This window comes from Marmota marmota, unplaced genomic scaffold (assembly GCF_001458135.2).
Source record: "Marmota marmota marmota unplaced genomic scaffold, marMar, whole genome shotgun sequence".
NCBI classification, from domain to species: Eukaryota; Metazoa; Chordata; class Mammalia; order Rodentia; family Sciuridae; genus Marmota; species Marmota marmota.
Genome location: NW_025999900.1, coordinates 44390505 through 44411145, shown reverse-complemented (window position 1 = coordinate 44411145; position 20641 = coordinate 44390505). Strand labels below are relative to the sequence as shown.

Genomic DNA, 20641 nt, shown 5'->3' with positions numbered 1-20641 from the left:
TTTCTTTTTTTTTTTTTTTTTTTTTTTTTTGAGACAGGGTCTTACTAGGTTGCTTGGGGTCTCACTAAGTTGCTGAGGCCAGCTTTGAACCTGCAATCATCTTGCCCCAGCCTCCTGAGCCACTGGGATTACAGGTGTGCGCCACTGTACCCAGCTAGAAAACTTTCTATCTTAAGAAACTAGAAAAGAGCAAACGAAACCCAAACTAAGCAGAAGGAAGTATGCAATAAAGATAAATGCAAAAATCAGTGAATTAGATACTAGGAAATCAGTGAAACCAAAACTGCCTCTTGAGAAACTGAATAAAATTGGTAAAAACCCGAACTAAGCAGAAGGAAGTATGCAATAAAGATAAATGCAAAAATCAGTGAATTAGATACTAGGAAATCAGTGAAACCAAAACTGCCTCTTGAGAAAGTGAATAAAATTGGTAAATGTCTAATGTCAGTAGAGGGGCAGAGAGAGAAGAGGGGAGGGGAGGGGAGGGGAGGGGGGATAGTAGAGGATAGGAAAGGCAGCAGAACACAACAGACACTAGTATGGCAATGTGTAAATCAATGGATGTGTAACTGATGTGATTCTGCAATCTGTATATGGGGTAAAAATGGGAGCTCATAAACCACTTGAATCAAAGTGTGAAATATGATATATCAAGAACTATGTAATGTTTTGAACAACCAACAATAAAAAATTTAAAAAAATTGGTAAATGTCTGGCCAACTGATCAGGATGAGAAGACACAAAAGACCAATAGCAGGAGCAAGTGAGGGTGTCGCTCACTGCCTCCAGAAGTCAAGGGTAATGAGGGAATATGAGAACAACTTTACACTAGTGAATCTAACAACTTGGATTAAACATACAGATTCCCTCAAAAACACAGTGTGTGGTTCTTTGACGTCACATTGATTATAAGGCATTACTGTCCTTTATTTAGGAATTAGAATTTTTATACTTAGAACATTAGATAACTTCATTTTCTCCCTGTATGAACACAAACTCTAGTAAATTCCTATCTAATAGATTTCTTCTCTATTTACATGGGAATGTACTACCTTAAAGATTTGTCTTCTGAATCTCAAAACATTGTAGTTGAAATGTTACTAAATATCCTTTAACCTGTTAAGGGCAGCAACTGTCTACTTCTCCTAATTCTTTGAATCTGGTACTGAATTTCTCTGTGAGATGGTTGATTGTTCATCTTCGATGCAGGGAGGGCAGTTTGTTGATAAACACAATGTTCTGGAAGCAGGAGCTTTTTATCAAATGTGCATTTTGATGACCTTGAGCAAGAGAGTTATCCTGACTCAGTTTCCTCTATGTAAAGTGAAGATGATAATAGTACCTTCCTCATAACTATTGTTGTGGCAATTAAAAGTATTAATGCATCTAAATCTCTGAACATGTTGCCTGAAATATATTATGCACTTAGATGTCAACTGCTGATATTTAATATTTATTTCATTTTTTTAAACCAAGGATATAATAGTAGGATATAATCTACTAGGACTCCTAGTAGATTAGGAGGGGAAAAAACCAGATTGAATCATACAGATGGTAAACAATGTTATCTAAAAATAGATTATAAACAAAAAGGCCGTAATGATACTGCGTATTTTTCCAGATAAAGAAATTAGCTGGAGAGAGAAGAAAATAAAAGAATGTACATAACTAACTGCATTCAGTTATTGTAGCTCCTCAGTCCTTTCCAATCTGTGACAGTCCTGTCTTTCCTTGTAGACTGTCTCAGTTTGGGTGTGTCTGCTCTGTCTCATGATCGACTGAAGCAGTGTATTAAGAACACCACGTGCCCTGTAGGGTGCACAGTATTGGTGTATGTTACTGGGCAATTCGCCTTTCACCTACTAATTTTAGTATTCATCTGTGGATCTCAACTACGGCAGTTATTACTTTGATGTTCTTACATTAAATTTTCTAGTTTTCTCCTTCAATACTCATTTGAATTGTGTGTAAGGAAGAATTGTCCCCTATGTATTTATATCACTATGTATTTGTGACTTTTTCATTATTTGGGTAATAATCCAATATGATTGCTTCTTTTTGTTACCTGAATTATTTTAGTTTTGGGCATTGGGAACTCATTCAGGAAGGCTCTTGTGTCTTTAGAATATGCAACAACTTTTTCATTTTTTAAAAGTACTTTCTTGCTTTCTGGCATATTAAGATGATCCAGGCTTAGCCAGATGCAGGAGTGCACACCTGTAATCCCAGCAACTTGGGAGGCTGAGGTAGGAGGATTGAGAGTTCAAAGCCAGCTTCAGCAACTTAGCAAGGCCCTGTCTCTCAATAAAATATAAAAAGGGCTGGGGGTGGTTGTGGCTCAGTCGTAGAGCACTTGCCTAGCATGCGTGAGACACTGGATTCAATCTCTGGCACCACATAAAAATAAACAAATAAAATAAAGGTATTATGTCCATCTGTAACTAAAAAAAAAAAATTTTTTTAAGGGGAGGTATGGGGGTATGGCTCAGTGGTTGAGAACCCCTAGGTTCAATCTCCAGTACAAAAAAAAAAAAGATGTTCCAGGCTCAGCTTTGTTCCTTATCCTAGCTTTCGGATCAACCAGAGAATTGTATTTAGAAGACAGGATCTGGGAACCAGGTGTGTTTATTGCTATGGGATTTTACTGCTTCTCATGCCTTAGTGGATACAGATAGAACATGCATATATGTATACTAACTCATGCATACAAACACAGCTGTGTGTATGTACACATATGTATATAATAAATGTGAATTTTTAAAATCAGAGGAGTTTGTATCCATACCTCTAAACCTGCCTTTTATTTGGTACCAGGGATCAAACCCAGGGGTGCTTTGCCACAGAGCCACATCCCCAGCCTTTTTTTATTTTGATATAGGTAGCTTTTATTTAAGTAATAAAAAACTAGCACACAGTAAAAAAATCAGATACCTGCTATTACAATTTTCCTAAATATCTGTCCAAGAATGTCCTGTAATAAATAGGCATATGCTAATCCATCTTCTTCCTTTTATTCTTATGGGAGCATATTGTAGACTGTCTGTACCTTATATTATTTTATCTAATCTGATTTTTTTTTGAGATAAAAAAGGTTTATTGCTTTTCTAGCAAAGGAGAAATACAGGGGATTCCTGTCCCAAAAGTTGTGATTCTGCCATCTGCAGGAAAAGGGGGTTTTTAAAGAGGCAATTCAGAGAAAATGAGATCTAATCGGATATTCTGAAGCTGTTTTTTGACAGAGAAAAAAATCTGTGCATTAAGAACACCATGTGCCCTTATAGTGGAAGGACTCCAGGAGAGATGGCCTAGTATAAATTAGGGAAGAAATAAAAAACCAAGAGCATCAACCTTTTCCTGTTGCTGTAGCATGAACCATATTTACATGTGAAAGTAAAGTTTTTCCAGAGATTTTACACACCATGGGATATAGGGTTTATAAGTGAGATCCTTCCTGAATTCTGAATGATATGGTTAGTAGAGAGAAACAGTGCCCCATTTCTACAGGCTTAACTCTGAGATGCCATTTCCTACAAGTAAACAGTACAGCATATCAAAATTCAGTTGAAATATTCTCAAATCAGTGGCACATGCCTGTAATCCCAGCTGCTCAGGAGGCTGAGACAGGAGGATTGTGAGTTCAAAATCAGCCTCAGCAAAAAGCAAGGCGTTAAGCAACTCAGTAAGACCCTGTTTCTAAATAAAATACAAAATAGATGTGGCTCAGTGGTTGAGTGCCCTGATCTCAATCCCTGCTACAGAGAGAAAGAGAATATTCTCAAATCAGAGAAAACCAAATCTTTTAAAGATGGTCGGTCTTATTCATATGCTAAAATCTTATGATTTTAGATATGAATAAGAACCTCTTGCTGTGTATCTGAATGTTTAGGTCCATCACAGAATGAAGGTATTAAATAGGCTAGGATTTTGCATCGATTTCTAAGGTATCTCTGTAAAAACAAATACACTTTTTAAAATATCGATCACTTTGCTGTTGTGTAGGGTTTCCTTAATAGGGTTTAATTATTAGTGACTGTAGCCTTTTGTAATTTGCATAATTAACACTTTCCCCTCCATCATCTTACCTTCCTATGCTTGTGGTTTTGCAGGGTTGCTTAATTCTGAGTGATGAGCTAAACCATGCGTCGCTGGTTCTAGGAGCCAGACTGTCGGGGGCAACCATTCGAATCTTCAAGCACAACAGTGAGTTTTGTCATAGAATTCACTATATGCTTTAGGTTTAATATTCTTTGTGTCAATGGTAATAGTAACATTACTTCTATTAATAATAGAAAACATAAATGAAGCTAAATAGAAAATTTAAAATGTTCTCCTGTTTTTTAAAAGTTGTGCACTTCCTCATTGGAGTAAAAACACAGATCTTTTATGCAAAATATGATAGTCTCCTTTTAATTGACTTTCAGGTTTTCCATTCCATCTTCTTATTTGCAAATCTCTTGTTAAAGTATACATAATAGATGCCTGAAGGGTATTGAGATAATAAGTCAGGATTCCTGATCTGTAGGATCTCTGGTTAATAAAGATTTAACAGTTAAACCAGCATCTACAATACAATAGGCAAGTACAGAGATCTGGATATGTACAGATACTGTAGGACCTCAGAGAAAAGTGCCAGAAAGCAAAAACCTGCTCTCCAAGTGGAAATATCTGTGTACTATTAAATAATACACAATACAACATAATTTTCATAGTTAAAATACACACAGTGAGAAAAAAATTACTGCACCATATGTTTAACATCTTTTGCCAAAATGTGTGTATGTACAGATCAAAAGTCTAGAATAATATATTCCAAAATGTTCTTTACCTCTGGAGAAAAGGATTATGGGTCTTAATGACTTTCTTCTGTTTTTCTTGCCTAAAATGTATTTTGTTTTATCAAATGAAACCTAAGGTGTAACCTGCAATTTCCTTTTTTTAACAATGTGAACATAGATTGTTAGTAGCTATGACTACCTCCTCCTTTAATGCCAGTTTGGCAATTATTTCTGATTTTGCCATAAGTGAATCCGCCCCTCAGTATGAACCTCAAATTGTTTCTAAACTTTTCTATTAGAAACTGCACTTCACTCCCATTTTTGTACAATCATCTGATTAGTGCCTAGCAGTCTCAGAATGCTTGAGTAATAGGGTGTAAATTTTTAATCCTTTTCCAAATTGCTTTTAAGCATTATACAAATAACTCTTTCTAATCATTGGACAACATAGGTTATTATGAATCATTTTAAATCTTTTTGAATCTAATTAGTAAATAAATAATACATTGATTTTTATTTCTTTGATTATTAAGTGTAAAGCAACTTTTTATATAGTTATTTTATATACTTATTTACTGGTGTTACTTTATAAATTGGCCACTTTCAAACTGTTTATCTCTTCCTCTGATTGTAAGAGCCCTTTATATATAAATTTGCACCATTTTTTAATTTATTTTTGACTCTTTTTTTGTGTGTCTTGCTATGCAGACACAAAATTATTTTGTCATGCTTGTTGGGACTGCTGGATTTTACTTAATGTCTTCCTCATTTCAAACATAAAGTTATACTTTTCTGGGAGTTTTACTATATATTTCAACCTAAATTTCCGTGAAATTTGAGGAAATATATAGTAAAATTTGAGGAAATAGGGGAAAGAGATTAAATGTTTTTTTCCCGAATAGATAATATGATCAAGCATTTTGTTATAGATATTTCTTCTTGTCTAAAACTTAGAATCAATATTTATTTTCCTCTTCCTTTCTGTCTATAAACATAAGAAACTCAAATAACAAGTATACACTTGTCTCTGGCTGATTGCCACACATTGCTATCTGCAGAACTATAGACTTCAAATTAGGACAGATTGGGCTGGGGTTGAGACACAGTGGTAGAGCACTTGTCTAGCATGTGTGAGGTGCTGGTGCTGGGTTGGATTCTAAGCACTGCATATAAATAAAATAAAGGTCCATTGACAACTAAAAATATGTTTTTAAAAATTAGGGCAAATATACTCCTGTACAGAGCATCTTCTGTCTTAGGAAGGGTGCAAACTGCTTTATTGCAAATAGCTGAAAGTTTAAGCACAATCTCAGCCTCTGGTTATCATATTTGTGTTTGTGTTTTGTGTTTTTATTCCTTTATTTCTCCTTATCACAGTTCTTTTATGAAAAGAGCAAACATGTAATTTTGTAAACCCCTTCTCCAGTGATGAGCAATAAAAAATGCAAATTCATATTTTATGGTGAGGTGTTTCCTGCTACTATTAAATATCCCCCAGAATTGGGGATTAGATTTGGGGGAATTTTTTAAAAAATATTTTTTAGTTGTTGATGGACCTTTATTTATTTTTTATTTTTTAAATTCTTTTTAAAGAGAGAGAGAGAGAGAGAGAGAGAATTTTTTAATATTTATTTTTCAGTTTTCGGTAGACCCAACATCTTTGTTTGTATGTGGTGCTGAGGATTGAACCCGGGCGGCACGCACACCAGGCGAGCGCACTACCGCTTGAGCCACATCCCCAGCCCCTGGACCTTTATTTTATTTATTTGTATGTGGTGCTGAGAATCAAAACCCAGTGCCTCACGCATGCTAGGCAAGTGCGCTACCACTGAGCCACAACCCCAGCCCCTGGGGGAATTTTTTAAGATTCATTTCAGAGCAAATATTTTAAATATGGAGGTCATAATGGTGGCAACAGTCTTCAAAGCATTTGTCTTTAATAGGAACTTTACCATATGATCCTCATTAATGGTAATACCAGGTCGTGTCCTAGGCCGATTAACCACCTTAAGCACTAGCAGAGCCACAGAACTTGGTTATGTATGAATGGCTGAGGAAGTTGAATAGGGAACAGTCTCAACTGCTTGCCAAGCTCGCTTAAAACATAGACACAAGCACCCAGATTGGTGTATTTTAAACCCGGTACCAATATTAGGCTATTAAGGCTATTTAACAAGCACTTATTGAGTACATCCCAGATGGAAGGAAGTAGAGACTACACTTTGAAGTATAGGTATACATATTTGTGATGATTTGTTCACACACTTTTTATTTGGTACTGGTGCACATTAGGCCAAGCACTGTCACTGAGCTACATTCCCAGCCCTTTGTTCACACTCTTGTTCAGTCTTCTTTATGCTCTTCTTTATGAATGACTCACTAGGATTAGAGATATACTTTGATTCTACAAACACAGAAAAGCTAACTTGAAGGCAAAGTATTTAAGATGAAGCATTGGTCATTTCATAAAGCATGGTAAGCAACTGAAGCAGACAGTACCCACAGTTATTTAATCATGTTGATGGTTTTGAATATTTGTCATATTTAGGTTTCAGTTAAAGGTGGCAATAGTTCACCATTTTGCCCTAGTCTCATTTTGCTTGACTCTATTTTTGTTCATGTCCTTTGCTATTCAAGACACACTTTCCGAATGAGTAAGAAATGTGTATTTGAATTTTTGGAAGAAAGTTAGGAAAAAGGAAGATTGTCTATGACTCAATTCTTTTTCATGTACTTGTAGATATGCAAAGCCTAGAGAAGCTATTAAAAGATGCCATTGTTTATGGTCAGCCTCGGACACGAAGGCCCTGGAAGAAAATTCTAATTCTTGTGGAAGGAATATATAGGTAATCCTACTTCACTGTCCTGATCTTTGTGACTTGGGTCCATGAAGTTCTAGAATTGTTAAGCTGAAGGAGGGAATGCTACATTGCACCCTCTGGAAACTAAAGAAACAGTATCATGACTTGTTGAAAACCCTGGAAGCAAAGTCAGCACTGGAATAGAAGGCTTTTTGTGTGTACACTACACAGTCTCCTAATGCCCATTCTCTTTGGGTCCTGTATTTTTCTCTTGGCAAGGGAACTCACACATATGGGTAAGAATATGGATTCTAATATGTCAAACCAAATTACATACCACTTAATTTTAAGAAATATTTTTCTTCGATTAATGTTGCTAGTCCTTATTCTTTGATCTCCTAATTTTTTACTCTTTTGTGTAATTTTAATTGTGTATGCAATGTAATACAAAAGTCTAATGTTGCCTATAAGTACAAGCTTTAGAAGACTCTGCTGTGACCTTAATTCTTTCTGTCATGTATTAGTATTCTGGCACTTGTCTTAAAAGATCTAATCTCCTTTCCTCTAGATTTCTGCCAAGCCATGGCACCAACTAACCCTGTCGATTTAAAATCACAGGTGGAGTCGTTAGATGATTTAAAAAGAAATAAACTCACAATATGAATAATAAAGCAACAATTTCTAATTTTGAGAGGTTAAAAAGTCTCAATGTATATATTTTTTTAATCCTGTTTTGCCAGCATGGAGGGGTCTATTGTTCGCCTTCCTGAAGTGATTGCCCTCAAGAAGAAATACAAGGCATACTTGTATCTGGATGAGGCTCACAGCATCGGCGCCCTGGGCCCTAAAGGTCGAGGTGTGGTAGACTACTTTGGCTTGAATCCTGAGGATGTGGATGTCATGATGGGAACGTTCACAAAGAGCTTTGGTGCTTCTGGAGGATACATTGGAGGCAAGAAGGTGAATGGGCCATTAAAGATGAAAACAGGACTCCTGAACTTGGCAGTGTTTAGCAGATGAGTCCTGAACTGGGGTGTGGAGATCCTGAGTTTGTTTGTGGCTTAGCTCCTAGTGCCAGTGGGCTTCCCGCTTCAGCTGCCCGGAGAGTGACGCTGATGTCTCCTCACTGAGCTAAAGGCTGGTTCTGTTCATTGTTGGTTGTTTTCTTATTTGAGCTTCTTTCTAAACTACGTTCTGGTTTGAGATATAGAATACCCTCTTTTGTGAGAGGACACACAGTGCTGCTTCCTGTTGCCAGTCTGCTGCTGGGTTTCGAAAGTAGTGTTGTTGTCATGGGAGCTAGTGGGAACAGAAGCTCGGTTTCCCGGCCCTTGGACTCAAATGTATCATGGGTGAACATAGAAAGAGGAAGAAAAAGCATTTGCTAGCTCTAGGGTGCTACAGAACATTGTATCTTTCAATTCTGAAATTATATAGTGAACTTTGAGGTAACTAAAAACCAATGTGGGACTGGGGATGTGGCTCAAGTGATAGTGCATTCGCCTGGCATGAGCGGGGCGCTGGATTGGATTCTCAGTACCACATAAAAATAAAATAAAGTTGTTGTGTCCACTGAAAACTAAAAAATAAATATTAAAAAAAAAGTTCTCCAAATTTTAGCTTTTTTCTGAAGATGCCTAAAGCTACAGGTTTTTTTTGCCTAACCCAAGTTTTGTTACTTTTAGGCTGTGAAATGGGAAGCAGAATGAAATATCTGCATGCAACTATGCTATTTACACATGGGCTGAAAATAGCTTGTTGTGTAATTATGCTCTAGACTTAAAGAGGAAGGTACAAGTATACATACTAGACAGCTGGAGATACAGCTGGAACTCTTTATGCCTATGATCTACTGGCTTCTTTTTTGTTGTTTTTTCTTCAGGAAGTGAGTGCATTCTTTGGTCCTCCATTTTTGGTTTCTCTAGAATATCAGTGCAATGCACTGCTACTGTTTTATTCCCTTGGCCATAGACTCCTTCTGACAGCTGTGTATTCTTTCAGTATACTAATTGCATTGACAGCATTGTGTCTTTGACCTTGCACATAAGCTTACAGTGCTGTCTCTGGTTTCTAGGCTAGATACTTGAGGTATGATTTTTCCATAGAATATGCACTGACACAACCTTGCCATTCTTCTATGGAAAGAAAACTTTGATGATGAAACAATAAAGATTTTAAATATCAAAAAAAAAAAAAGTTATCTCTCTCTCTCTCTCAAAAAAGAAAAAAATCAATGTGGCATGGTGGCAATGGTGAACCAAGGAAACAGGCCTGGATTTGCCTCTGCTTGCTTTGTGAGACCTTCAGGAAAGCATTTAACTTTTCAGTTTCTTTGTCATTAAAATAAAGATAGATATGCCTAGCTCTTGTAATATTGTAATAAGAGTTTAAAATGATATGTGCCTAATACAACAGGGATGCACTTTGACAACATCCTGTTAAGAGAAAAGTCAGTCGGCAAGGGTCACATATTGTATGATGATTTTTCTTGAAGTTTTCTATTAAGAATAGGTGTAGAAACAGAAAGTAGATTAGAAGTTGCCAGGGCTGAGGAGAGGGAGAAGTAGAAGGGACCTTTAATGGGTTTCTCTTTTAGGGTGATGTAAATGTTTTAAAATTAGATGCTGGTGAAAGTTGCACTATTCCAAATATGCTAAAAGCCACTGAATTGTACACTTTCAAAAGGTGAATATGAGCCAGGCTCAGTGGTGCATGCCTTTAATCCCAGTGGCTCAGGAGGCTGAGGCAGCAGGATCATAACAAAGTTAGCCTCATCAACTTAGCAAGGCCCTAAGCAACTTAATGAGACCCTATCTCAAAATAAAAAGGGTTGGAGGTGTGGCTCCATGGTTAAGCACCTCTGGGCTCATCAATCCCTGGTACCAAAAATTAAAAGGTGAATATAATAGCATGTGGTTTATATTTTCATAAAAGTATTTTTAAAAATCACTGTAACATTAGGAAAAAATGGTATATGTCAGATATTCGTATATAGCACATAGTAGGTACTCAAAAATGTTCTAAATTCCTGGTGTTGGGTGTCTTAAAGAATAGTCATTCTTTAAATAATTGGTTGCCTTTTAGGGAAAACACATTTTCAGTAGGTTTTAATCAGGTTTGGTGGATTTTATTCTCAAATGTTACCCTTTTTGTTAATGGAACTAGGCTTATTTTGGAGAGTTAACTGCTTTTTGGTAAGATTTATTCCTGTATACCAGAGTATAGAAAAGTAATATTCTGGGAGATCATTTAAGTATAACATTTGTGCTTCTGGGTTTGGGGGCATGTTTTTTACTATTTTAGAAGTATTAGCACATGTTATACTGTATTTTTGTTTATTTACTTGGTTTTGGTAATAACACTTGTGTGCACATTTATTTATTTTGTATTTTTTTACATATATATTTAGCACCACATTATTTTTATGTGGTGCTGAGGATCAAACCCAGTGCCTCACTAGTGCCAGGTGAGCGCTCTACCACTGAGCCATAGCCTCAGCCCCACATTTTATTTATTTAAAGATTTAAGTGAAGTTAAAAAGTACCAGAGAACAGGGGTATATAATTAGTTGTTTTAGAAATCCTTGTAACAGGGCTTTACTTTATGCAGTGAGGTAGCATTGGTGTTCTAATGAAAGACTTATTTCTGCCACATTTATATTATTTTATAAATCTCCATATAACTGGAGGATATTCTGATGCCCTTAAAATCAATATTAGAGACTATTTATTTATTTATTTGTTTATTTATTGCTGGGGACTGACCCAGAATCTCACACATGCCAGGCATTTGCTCTACCACCAAGCTGAACCCCAAGACTGAGTACTATTACTTTAAGGGTATAAGGATAAGCCTTGCAAGTATAAGGTGAGATGAAAGTGAAATTTTCTGTAATGCTTAGAAGTAAATCATTGTATCTAAAAGGGAAATCCAGAACCCTCCTTGTTTGTTGGTAACATTAAATAGAGAAAAGATACTTTGAAATTGGTTTAAAAAAAAATGAAACAAAGATTAAAAGCCTTTGTAGAGATTCTAACCCAGTTGTTGCTGACAGTACACTTTGACCCTGTCGGTTGACCTCACATCTCAGGTTAGTGTCTCTGCCAGGCCATTCAAGGGAGGTGTCCACTGGCACCTGGAAGGAAGGTAGTGACTGACATTGCCAGTAAATTAAAGAATTGCCTCTAATTATCTGCCTCTTTGAACTCCCCAGGAGCTGATTGACTATTTGCGCACACATTCTCACAGTGCAGTGTATGCCACATCTCTGTCACCGCCTGTGGTGGAGCAGATCATCACCTCTATGAAGTGCATCATGGGGCAGGATGGCACTAGCCTTGGTAAGTCTTTTTTTCTTGAAACATTTCCTACACTCAGTGAATATTTAGCAGCCAAATGTGCTCTTTTTTGTTAAGCTTTTTTTCTTAAAAATAAGGAGTAAGGTTTCCTGAGGGGCAGAGTTGGCAGGCTTGTGAGGCCTTGGTTTCCATGGGCACTTTTCAGTGTGTTAGATACACAGGCGCTGAGAACTATGGCTCCCTTCCCATGGAATTTTCTGTTTACAGATGGCAAGGCTTTCCTCTCACTGTCCTGCATGCCCTCTTAACTTATGAGCAGCATGCCTTCAGGGTATCCTTAAATTGAATAATTTTACGGAAGATAAAATTTACCATGTAATGATGTTTCATTAATAGTTTATGCAAGAACTGCTCTTTCCATGTATAAGAACCCTTGAGAGTTTCTAATTTAACATGAAATAGATAATGAAGGTAATAATGAATCTATTTATTTTGTCTTTGGTGGAATTTATAGTCCAGACTAGATACCTTGACTTGAACACTGAAATCAAGTATTACATTCACTTTCTGACATTTGACTTTTATTTTGTGTCACCAGAGGGCAGTATTGACTACAGACTAGTTATAATAAAATTGAGTTTTTGTTGTTTTTACTTTAAAAAGTATTTCTATTGCCAGTGTAAGATATACATTTAATTTTACTTGTTACTTTTTTTGCTTTTACAAGAATGACTTTAATAAAAGATTTTTTATTATTAGCCTTGAGCTCTTCACTCTATAGCTATATAATACTTTAAGATTGACTATATTTGTGCTTAAAAACAAGAACAAAGGGGTCCATCTGATTTTGATTAAAGTTGTTTTCTGAAATCAAAATTTTGCCTTAATATTTTTTCTATCAGTTATAGATCCTTGTTTCTAGGGAAAGATTTTTGGAAATAGTAAATTGTGATCATTTTTAATTTTATGAATTTGTTTCTTCAGGAAGAAAATATTTCAGAAATATTGCACACATAGCATTAGGGCCTCATGAGTACCAATAGCTACAATTTACTTTCCTCTTTCTGATGTGGTATTATTGAAAAGAGAATGCTTTGCTCTGAGAGAGAAGAGAGTGAGAAGGAGACAGACACATTAGCATTTCTTGAGTGACTTCATGAGGTATGTTCACCTTATTGGTATAGGGCACAAACTTGGGTGGTTAGGAAAGGACTGACATCTTTCAAAGTTAATATTGAGTCAATACTTTGTCCTTTGCTAGAGCATGAATCTTGTGCCATACTACTTCTGGATAAATGACTTGTATGTACTAACCAATTACATCTCATGAAAAAATGAAGTATGGTGATTAGAAAAAGACTTGGGGCAGCACTTGTTTCCAGTTCTTTCTCTCCAGCCACCCCAAAGCTTAGTGGTGCAACACAACAACCAGTTATTTATGCTCAGATTCTGTGGGTCAGGAATTTGGTCAGGGCACAGCAGGAACGGCTTGTCTTTGCTGCGGAGTGTCTGGGACTAGCTTGGAAGACTCAAATACTGGAAGACTTAGATGACTTGGGACTGGGATCATCTGGTAGCTTCTTCACAGGACACCTGGGCTAGACTGACCTAGGCTAAGACAGGCTTAGCCATGATGTGACCGGAGTACCTTTATGATTCCTTTCCATGACATCATGACTGGGTAACAGTTTGTGAAAGGACACTTTAGAGAGCAGGCATTCCAAAGAACCTGGCTGAAACTCCATGACCTCTTCTGATTAGTTGTTAAATAAGCTCATTCATGACTAAGGTCAGGCCAGAATGAAGGGCATGGAGTATTAACCTGCACTTCCCCAACTCAAGGCATGTCAAAGAATTTGTGGCCATTTTAAAAACTTTTCCTATCAGCTTCCCCCACCACCTTTATTTTATATATTTATTTATTTTTATGTGGTACTGAGGATCAAACCCAATGCCTCACATGTGCTAGGCAAGTGTTCTGCCACTGAGCTATAACCCCAGCCCCACTACCAACTTTTAAATAATTTATTTTAAAATTTATTCCCTGAAATGTTTAATTAGCATGATAACTTCTATTCATTGTTTCTCTGTCAAAACAGAGGTCAATAAAAATTAAAAAGTAGAGATAAATACCTTTTCTCCATAGCCTGCTATTGGATCTTAATTAAACTTGACCTGACTTCTTTCATCTGTGTATGTGTTAAGATGATATTTATTTTTATGACATTTTGAGTGCATCTTTTTATTGTCCTTGTAGAAAAAAAGCTCTGAACCCCGACAGTAGTCTTCTGATTGTGCCTTAAGGTGATCTTTCTAAAGAGAGACCTGCAGTTGGTTACCTGAGGGTGATTCTTTTTGTAATAGAAATGTTCTGCATCCCTTATGTTCAAGATGTTGAATTCATTAATTCTAAAAACATCAAGTTTCTTACTGCATGTTAGACTCTGAATCAGAATTCACAGAAATGGGAATACACTCAGACTATTTGAATTAAAGTGTATACTTGAGCAGTATTGTGGGTGCAAAGAATGATTGGTAGTTGTGTGAGTACCAGAGAACACTGTAGTATAGAATGATTGAAGCTTTATTAATTAAGATATTTAAGTGCCTGCATTGTGCTAGGTGCTATCCAGGCACCTGTATTCATCAAAGGATAAAACATCCCCAAATTTCTGGGTTTTCTTTTGTGGGTGGAGGTGTGTGAATTACATAATGCTAGAAAGTGGTAAGAACTGACAGGTAGATAAGCAGGGAAATAGGGGTTAAGAAGCTGGGGACTCACTTTGTCATTTTAAAGAGGGTAGTAGTTGTGGATTTCAGCAAGGATTTGAAGAAGGTGAGGATTTAGACATGAAAACCCAGGGGCAGAAGTTCCCTGACATGGAGGCAACTCTGTGTTCAAGGAGTAGCAAGGTGGCCACTGTGGCCAGGGCAGATCTGTGTGAGGCAAAGAGTGGTCAAGGTTGGAATCATGAGGCCAGAGGCTGGGGTGGAGATTCTCGTGGAAGGCAGTCTTGTCAGGGTACGAGGTTTACAGGGCAAAAACCACAGGCACTCGCTAGTTCCCTTGTCCTGTGTAGTATCAGATTCAAATTCTTGAATAGTTTCTGTGATCTGCTCAATATTGGTAGACTTGTGCCTGTTTCAGATAGGTTAAGAATTTCATTGGTCCTTCAAATTTCATGAAACGTACAGGAAATAACGTGCCTTGTGCTGGTATTTTAATAATGATAGCATTTCACCTTTTATCTCACCTTTTTTAAAAAAATATTTATTTTTTTTTGTTTTAGGTGAACATGGTATCTTTATTTTATTTTTATATGGTGCTGAGGATCAAACCCAATGCCTCATTCATGCTAGGCGAGCACTCTACACTGAGCCACAGCCCCAGACCCTTATCTCACCTTTTAAAAAGAAATCAAAAGATATATGAAACTTTTCAGCTATCTTTTCCTGATCCTGTGTCTCCCACCCACTCCCTAGAAGACAGTCGCTGTCCTGCAATTGTCTCCCTCAGTGCTTTCATACTTTAGGGAGTGTGTTTGCCCATAAATAGCATATGGAGTACGTGTTCCCCGTTCTGGAGGACTCACTCTACTTGCTGTAATAACTCACAGAAATGTTTATGAGATTTAAGTGTATGAATGAAAACCCCATGTCATAAGTCTCCCTTGGCAGGCTACCCAAAGTGCTGAGCGTGAGTCTGGGGAAGCTGCTGCAGGATGTGTATTACTCATGAGGCTCTTTTCCTGGGGGGGGGGGACGGGTGTCTTTTCCTGGGGGGGGGGGGATGTCTTCTGTCTGCTAGAGTTGTTTGACTATGTTGTGTTTTATCCTGGTCATCTTCCCACATTATGACAAAAAATTTCCCATGATGTGTATAAAAGCTATGAAGAAAGTAGGTAAGCCCACGTACCTAAAGACATCTCTGAGTGAGAGGGAAATGGAGAGACAGGTGAATGCGTAAGTGGGAAATGTAGTGGAGTCCTTACTGTGCAGTATCACTGATGAAGACACACAAGTGTATTCAGTTTTTTTTTTGGGGGGGGGAGGATAAAAGGGTGTGAATAGCATTTTTAATACTTTAAAAAATTTTTTTAGTTGTAGATGGACACAATACCTTTATTTTATTTATTTATTTTAATGTGGTGTTAAGAATCTAACCCAGTGCCTCACACATGCCAGGCAAGTGCACTATGGCTGAACCCCAGCCCCAGTCCCAGCCCCTATTAGAGCTATTTTTAAATGTTACATAATACTGCAACAGTGATCTTTGTAGTGTCTTCTTTGTGAGATTCTTTAGAGTGTATGTACCTTGCAGTGATTTTGGTAGACATCTTTAAAGACTTCTAAATTCTTTCCACTAGCTTCTATACATTTCAAGTTTCCCCACCCACTATCAGTATGTTACCAGAGTTAGTGAAGCACCAATAGGTACTGTCTTAAGTTTATGAACAAATTTCGAGGTTTAAGAAAAACTTTCTAAATTTACAAAGGTAACTATCCACTAGAAGAATTAAAAATAGTAATATTACAAAAATGATGGTGATTCATGGAGGAAAGGTGGAATGTGGAGAAGTATGAAGGCCTCAGACATCATCTAGGATTGATGACATAGGAAGCAGAGGTCTTTTCAACACTGGTGCCAACTACCAGAAAAGCCCTACATAGACTTCCTGGGAGTGGGATGGAGGTGGCTAGTGTTCAGGGAGAAATGTTTATTATTATTTAGTAATATTCTATGCTATTAAAAATTTGCCATGCAAATATATTACATTTATTATTTTATCAAAACTTTTTTATTGTTAGACTGCAGAAAGTATATTAAATGCTTAAGTGGAGGGTTGGGGCTGTGGCTCGGTGACAGAGAACTTGCCTTGCACATGTGAGGCACTGGGTTCGATCCTCAGCACCACATAAAAATAAATAAACCAAATAAAGGTATTGTGTCCATGTATAACTAAAAAAATATTTTTAAAAAACTTAAGTGGAAATAAAGCCTGCTTAAAATAATGTTAAGTAAGGCTTAAATACATGCATGAATGGTATGTGGTTGGTATTAACAAATGTTTCCGACTTTCCTGTGAGAAGATGTGCTGGTTTGGGGGAGGGGGGTAGCACTTTCAGCAAAGTCACAGCAGGCAAGGGAAGATGAGATCCATTGCCATCCTGCTTTGCAGGCATTCTCTTTCCTCCCGCCCTTTCCTGCTTCCTATCCTTTCCCCAAGGAAGAGAGGGACATATGGCCTTTGGCCAGTGGATGTGGAGCAGCGTGTGACTTAGGAGTGAATGGAAATTGTGCCTTAAATGGCATTGTTGAGTTAGAACAGGCTTGTGAGTAGAAAAAGCTAGGCATGGGACATTCCAACAAGTTCCTCTAGACACTTGGAATTTTTTACTTCACGTTAACACTGATGCACATCCAGCAATGAAAATTTGACTCCAAAATCTATGATCAAGGCAAAATGACCAAGTCCACCAAAATTTTGTTTTGTTTTTCTTTCTTTCATTTTTCCAGAGCTGTACTTTGATGAATTTTATTTCTTACTAAAGGTATAGTTAATAATAACATGAATAACACCTGGCTTAGTGTCTGACATTTAGTATCCTTTCAATAAATTTGTTAATTGAGTGCACACATGATCTATAAATATTCAAATACGGGTGGGCTTTATTGTAACATTGCTGCATAGTCTAATCTTGAGCCAGAATGGCCAAATCATGGGATAGCATAAACTAGACAGGTACATAGATAAATTTAAAATGATGACAAATCACTTTCCACATAGAATACTGAGCTTTTCTTACTTCTTAGTGTTTGAGGGTTTTTTGGGGGGCGGGGGGCGGGCAGCACTAGGAATTGAACCCAGGGCTTCATATATATAGATCATAACTCTACTACTGAGCTTGATCCCTAGCCTTTTTTATTTTATTTTGAGGCAGGGTCTTGCTGAGTTGCCTAGGCTGACCTTGAGTTTGCAATACTCCTGGTTCAGCCTCAGAATAACTGGGATTACAGAGTAGCTGTGATGAAAGGCATGAACCACGACTCCTGGCTTATTTCTTAGTTTTGAAGGAGCTGGGCCCATTCTGATGGTTGTTGGTGCAGAAGAAAAAAAAAATGAATACCTTAGGAAGATTGAGGTTTAATTAAAATTCATTTGTCCCACTGAATTAATTACAGTAATAGACTTGTTAATAAGGTAGAACTGTCAAAAACTAAGTTAGGAGAACTGAGGCACATTTTACAAAGAAGCATCTCACAATTCCCATGCCTGGGCAGAACTGTTGGAAAAATAACGTCTTGCCCTTGCTTTTTCTGGGGGTGACAGCTTTTAATCCTTGTTCCAAACAACCATGCCTTTTGAGCCCAGGAACAATTTATTTGTCTTCTAAAATTTTTTTATTTTATTTTCCTGCTTTAAAGTAATTTATCTTATTATTAGAAATTTATACAAATAAAAACTAAGTTTCCTGGTGAGCAGTTTTATTCTTACCCCAGTGCAGTTGAGTCCTGTATCTGATGGGGAGAGTCAGGCCTGACCTGACTCTGTAGCTCACTGCTTAGAACCCTGCTGTTAAAGCTGTGTTTCCACATTTATCAAGTTCTGTGCCTGGTAGTAGGGGTGCTATTTGAGGGGTGCAGAGTTGAACAGTACATGACCCCTGCCTTTGAAAAACCTTCCATTCTAGGGGTAGGGTAAAGTTCCCTGGAAGAACTAGTCTCAGAAAAAAAACTCTTCCTTTGTTCACCTTCCTCTTTTCTCAAGTTCCTCCTTCCTTTTCCCCTGACAACCTCTTCCTTCTCCACCCCGTTAAACCTTAAACTTACTTAAAGCCATCTAATTATTGGAAGCAATTCAGATCTTACATTCTTTTTTTTTAATATTTATTTTTTAGTTTTAAGTGAACTTAATATCTTTATTTTATTTTTTATGTGGTGCTGAGAATCGAACCCAGCGCCCCATGTATGCTAGGTGAGCGTGCTACCACTTGAGCCACATCCCCAACCCCTCATATCTTACATTCTTTACCAAACTTTACAGGGCTGGGGATATAATATAGCTCAGTTGGTAGAGTGCTTGCCTAGCATGCACAAGGCCCTGGCTTCAATCCCTAGCACTACCAAAAAAAAAAAACTTTCTATGGAAGTAAAATTTTTCTATGGCTTCTATCATGGTAGTAAATTACGTAAAAAATTTAAAGAAAAAAATTTCTTTTTATAAATTAATTTCTTCATTTTCTAGCACAAAGGGCCTTTTTAACCAACGACTTAATAAGCTTTTGAAATCAGAAACTGTAGGACCACTTTTTACAGGTGGAGAAATTTGAACCCACATATGGGACAAGTTTTCTTAATATCTTGTCTTCAAATTAAATGTGGCTTTCCTAACATTAGCCGCTTATACTTGTGAAGTATAATTAATGTTTATTTAATACTTTATTAAAACAGACTATTTTATAATCTATTTCTAACTCTCTGGTTTCTGGTCTGCTAATTTTCCAAAGAACAGCTATGTTTCCTTGTGAGTAATCAGCCTGACAAATGAAAGGCCTTTTGGGCATCTGCCTACCTGTTCCCTCTCCATGGATCAGTAACCCCTTTCACCTCCCACTCTGTTCAGAAATCTATTCTGAACCCTCAAGAGCTTTTTACCACGGTCTGTTTCTTCTTCCACTCTCATCTCTTTCTTCCAAATCCAAATGTTAATAAAAGTTTCTTGCAATAAGAAACTCCTTTTGTGTCTTGTTTCAGTTAGTTTGAGACTGGCTATTAAGATGCCCACAGGCAGCAGGCTGGAAGGTAACCTTTGAACAAATGTAGACTTAGCCGTTAAGTAGAATCTTGTTCTTAGTACAAAACATAAAGAGTTTGAGTTCATTCCTCTGGGGCAAGAAAGGAGCCCTGAACTGTATGTCCTTCCTTTTTTGGTAATATGGTAAGATGACCTGAGGAATCTAAACTTGATTAAAGTATTGAATCCTTTTTTTTTTTTTTTTTAAGAATTAAGTAGGTGAGGGTTGAGGTTGTGGCTCAGTGGAGAGCTCACCTAGCATGTGGGAGGCCCAGGCACTACATAAAAATAAGTAAATAAAATAGTTTTAGGTGGACATAATATCTTTATTTTATTTTTTATGTGGTGCTGAGAATCGAACCCAGCGCCCCAAGCATGCTAGGTGAGCGTGCTACCACTTGAGCCAACTACAACTAAAAAATGATTAAAAAAAAGAATTGAGTAGGTCAACTAACTTAGTTTTATTTCATAATGCAATTTAAAGATTTTTTGGTGTGATTTTGTATGTTCAGTTACTGAGCTGAGACATACCTTTACTTGCTATGTCTTCTGATCACTTCTAATTTGTGAACTTTATAGCCCCATCTCTGTTGCTTATTAAAGAACAAAGCTAATTTTGTAAACCCTAACATGATTGGAATTGCCTCCTCTTTCTCCCAGAATTATTCTTAGGATTTTGCCTAAGGGACTTGATTCCAGGTGTTCTTCAACTTTGTAATGGTTAATTGCTACCATCACTTAATGCATGTAAGCAATTAACAAGATAGATGGACTGCGGGACTGCCCTCTGTCAAGACAATGATACCTACTCTTCTGATAGTTTGCCAGATATGAGAGCTTTCCAAAGAAGAATTGATTTTTTTTTTTTCAAACAGGCAGAACACAGATTTATTAAAGCAAAAGTGAGAGTGCACTCATAGAGTAGAGCGGAGAGACTGAGTGAGAGAGGTGGCTCCAGGGACAGAACTGAT

The 20641-nt window shown here is 37.1% G+C and overlaps 1 protein-coding gene across 3 annotated transcripts in view; it reads left to right on the top strand.

Moving 5' to 3' along the window:
• Positions 1-20641, top strand: part of Sptlc2 (serine palmitoyltransferase long chain base subunit 2) — a 108392-nt gene that overhangs the window by 32789 nt on the left and 54962 nt on the right. For all 3 annotated transcript variants that reach the window (XM_048799074.1, XM_048799073.1, XM_015494387.2), the window contains exons 5-8: positions 4107-4200; positions 7516-7621; positions 8317-8536; positions 11790-11916. In XM_048799074.1, coding sequence (XP_048655031.1) covers positions 4107-4200; positions 7516-7621; positions 8317-8536; positions 11790-11916 — 547 coding nt within the window. The remainder of the gene's footprint in view (positions 1-4106; positions 4201-7515; positions 7622-8316; positions 8537-11789; positions 11917-20641) is intronic.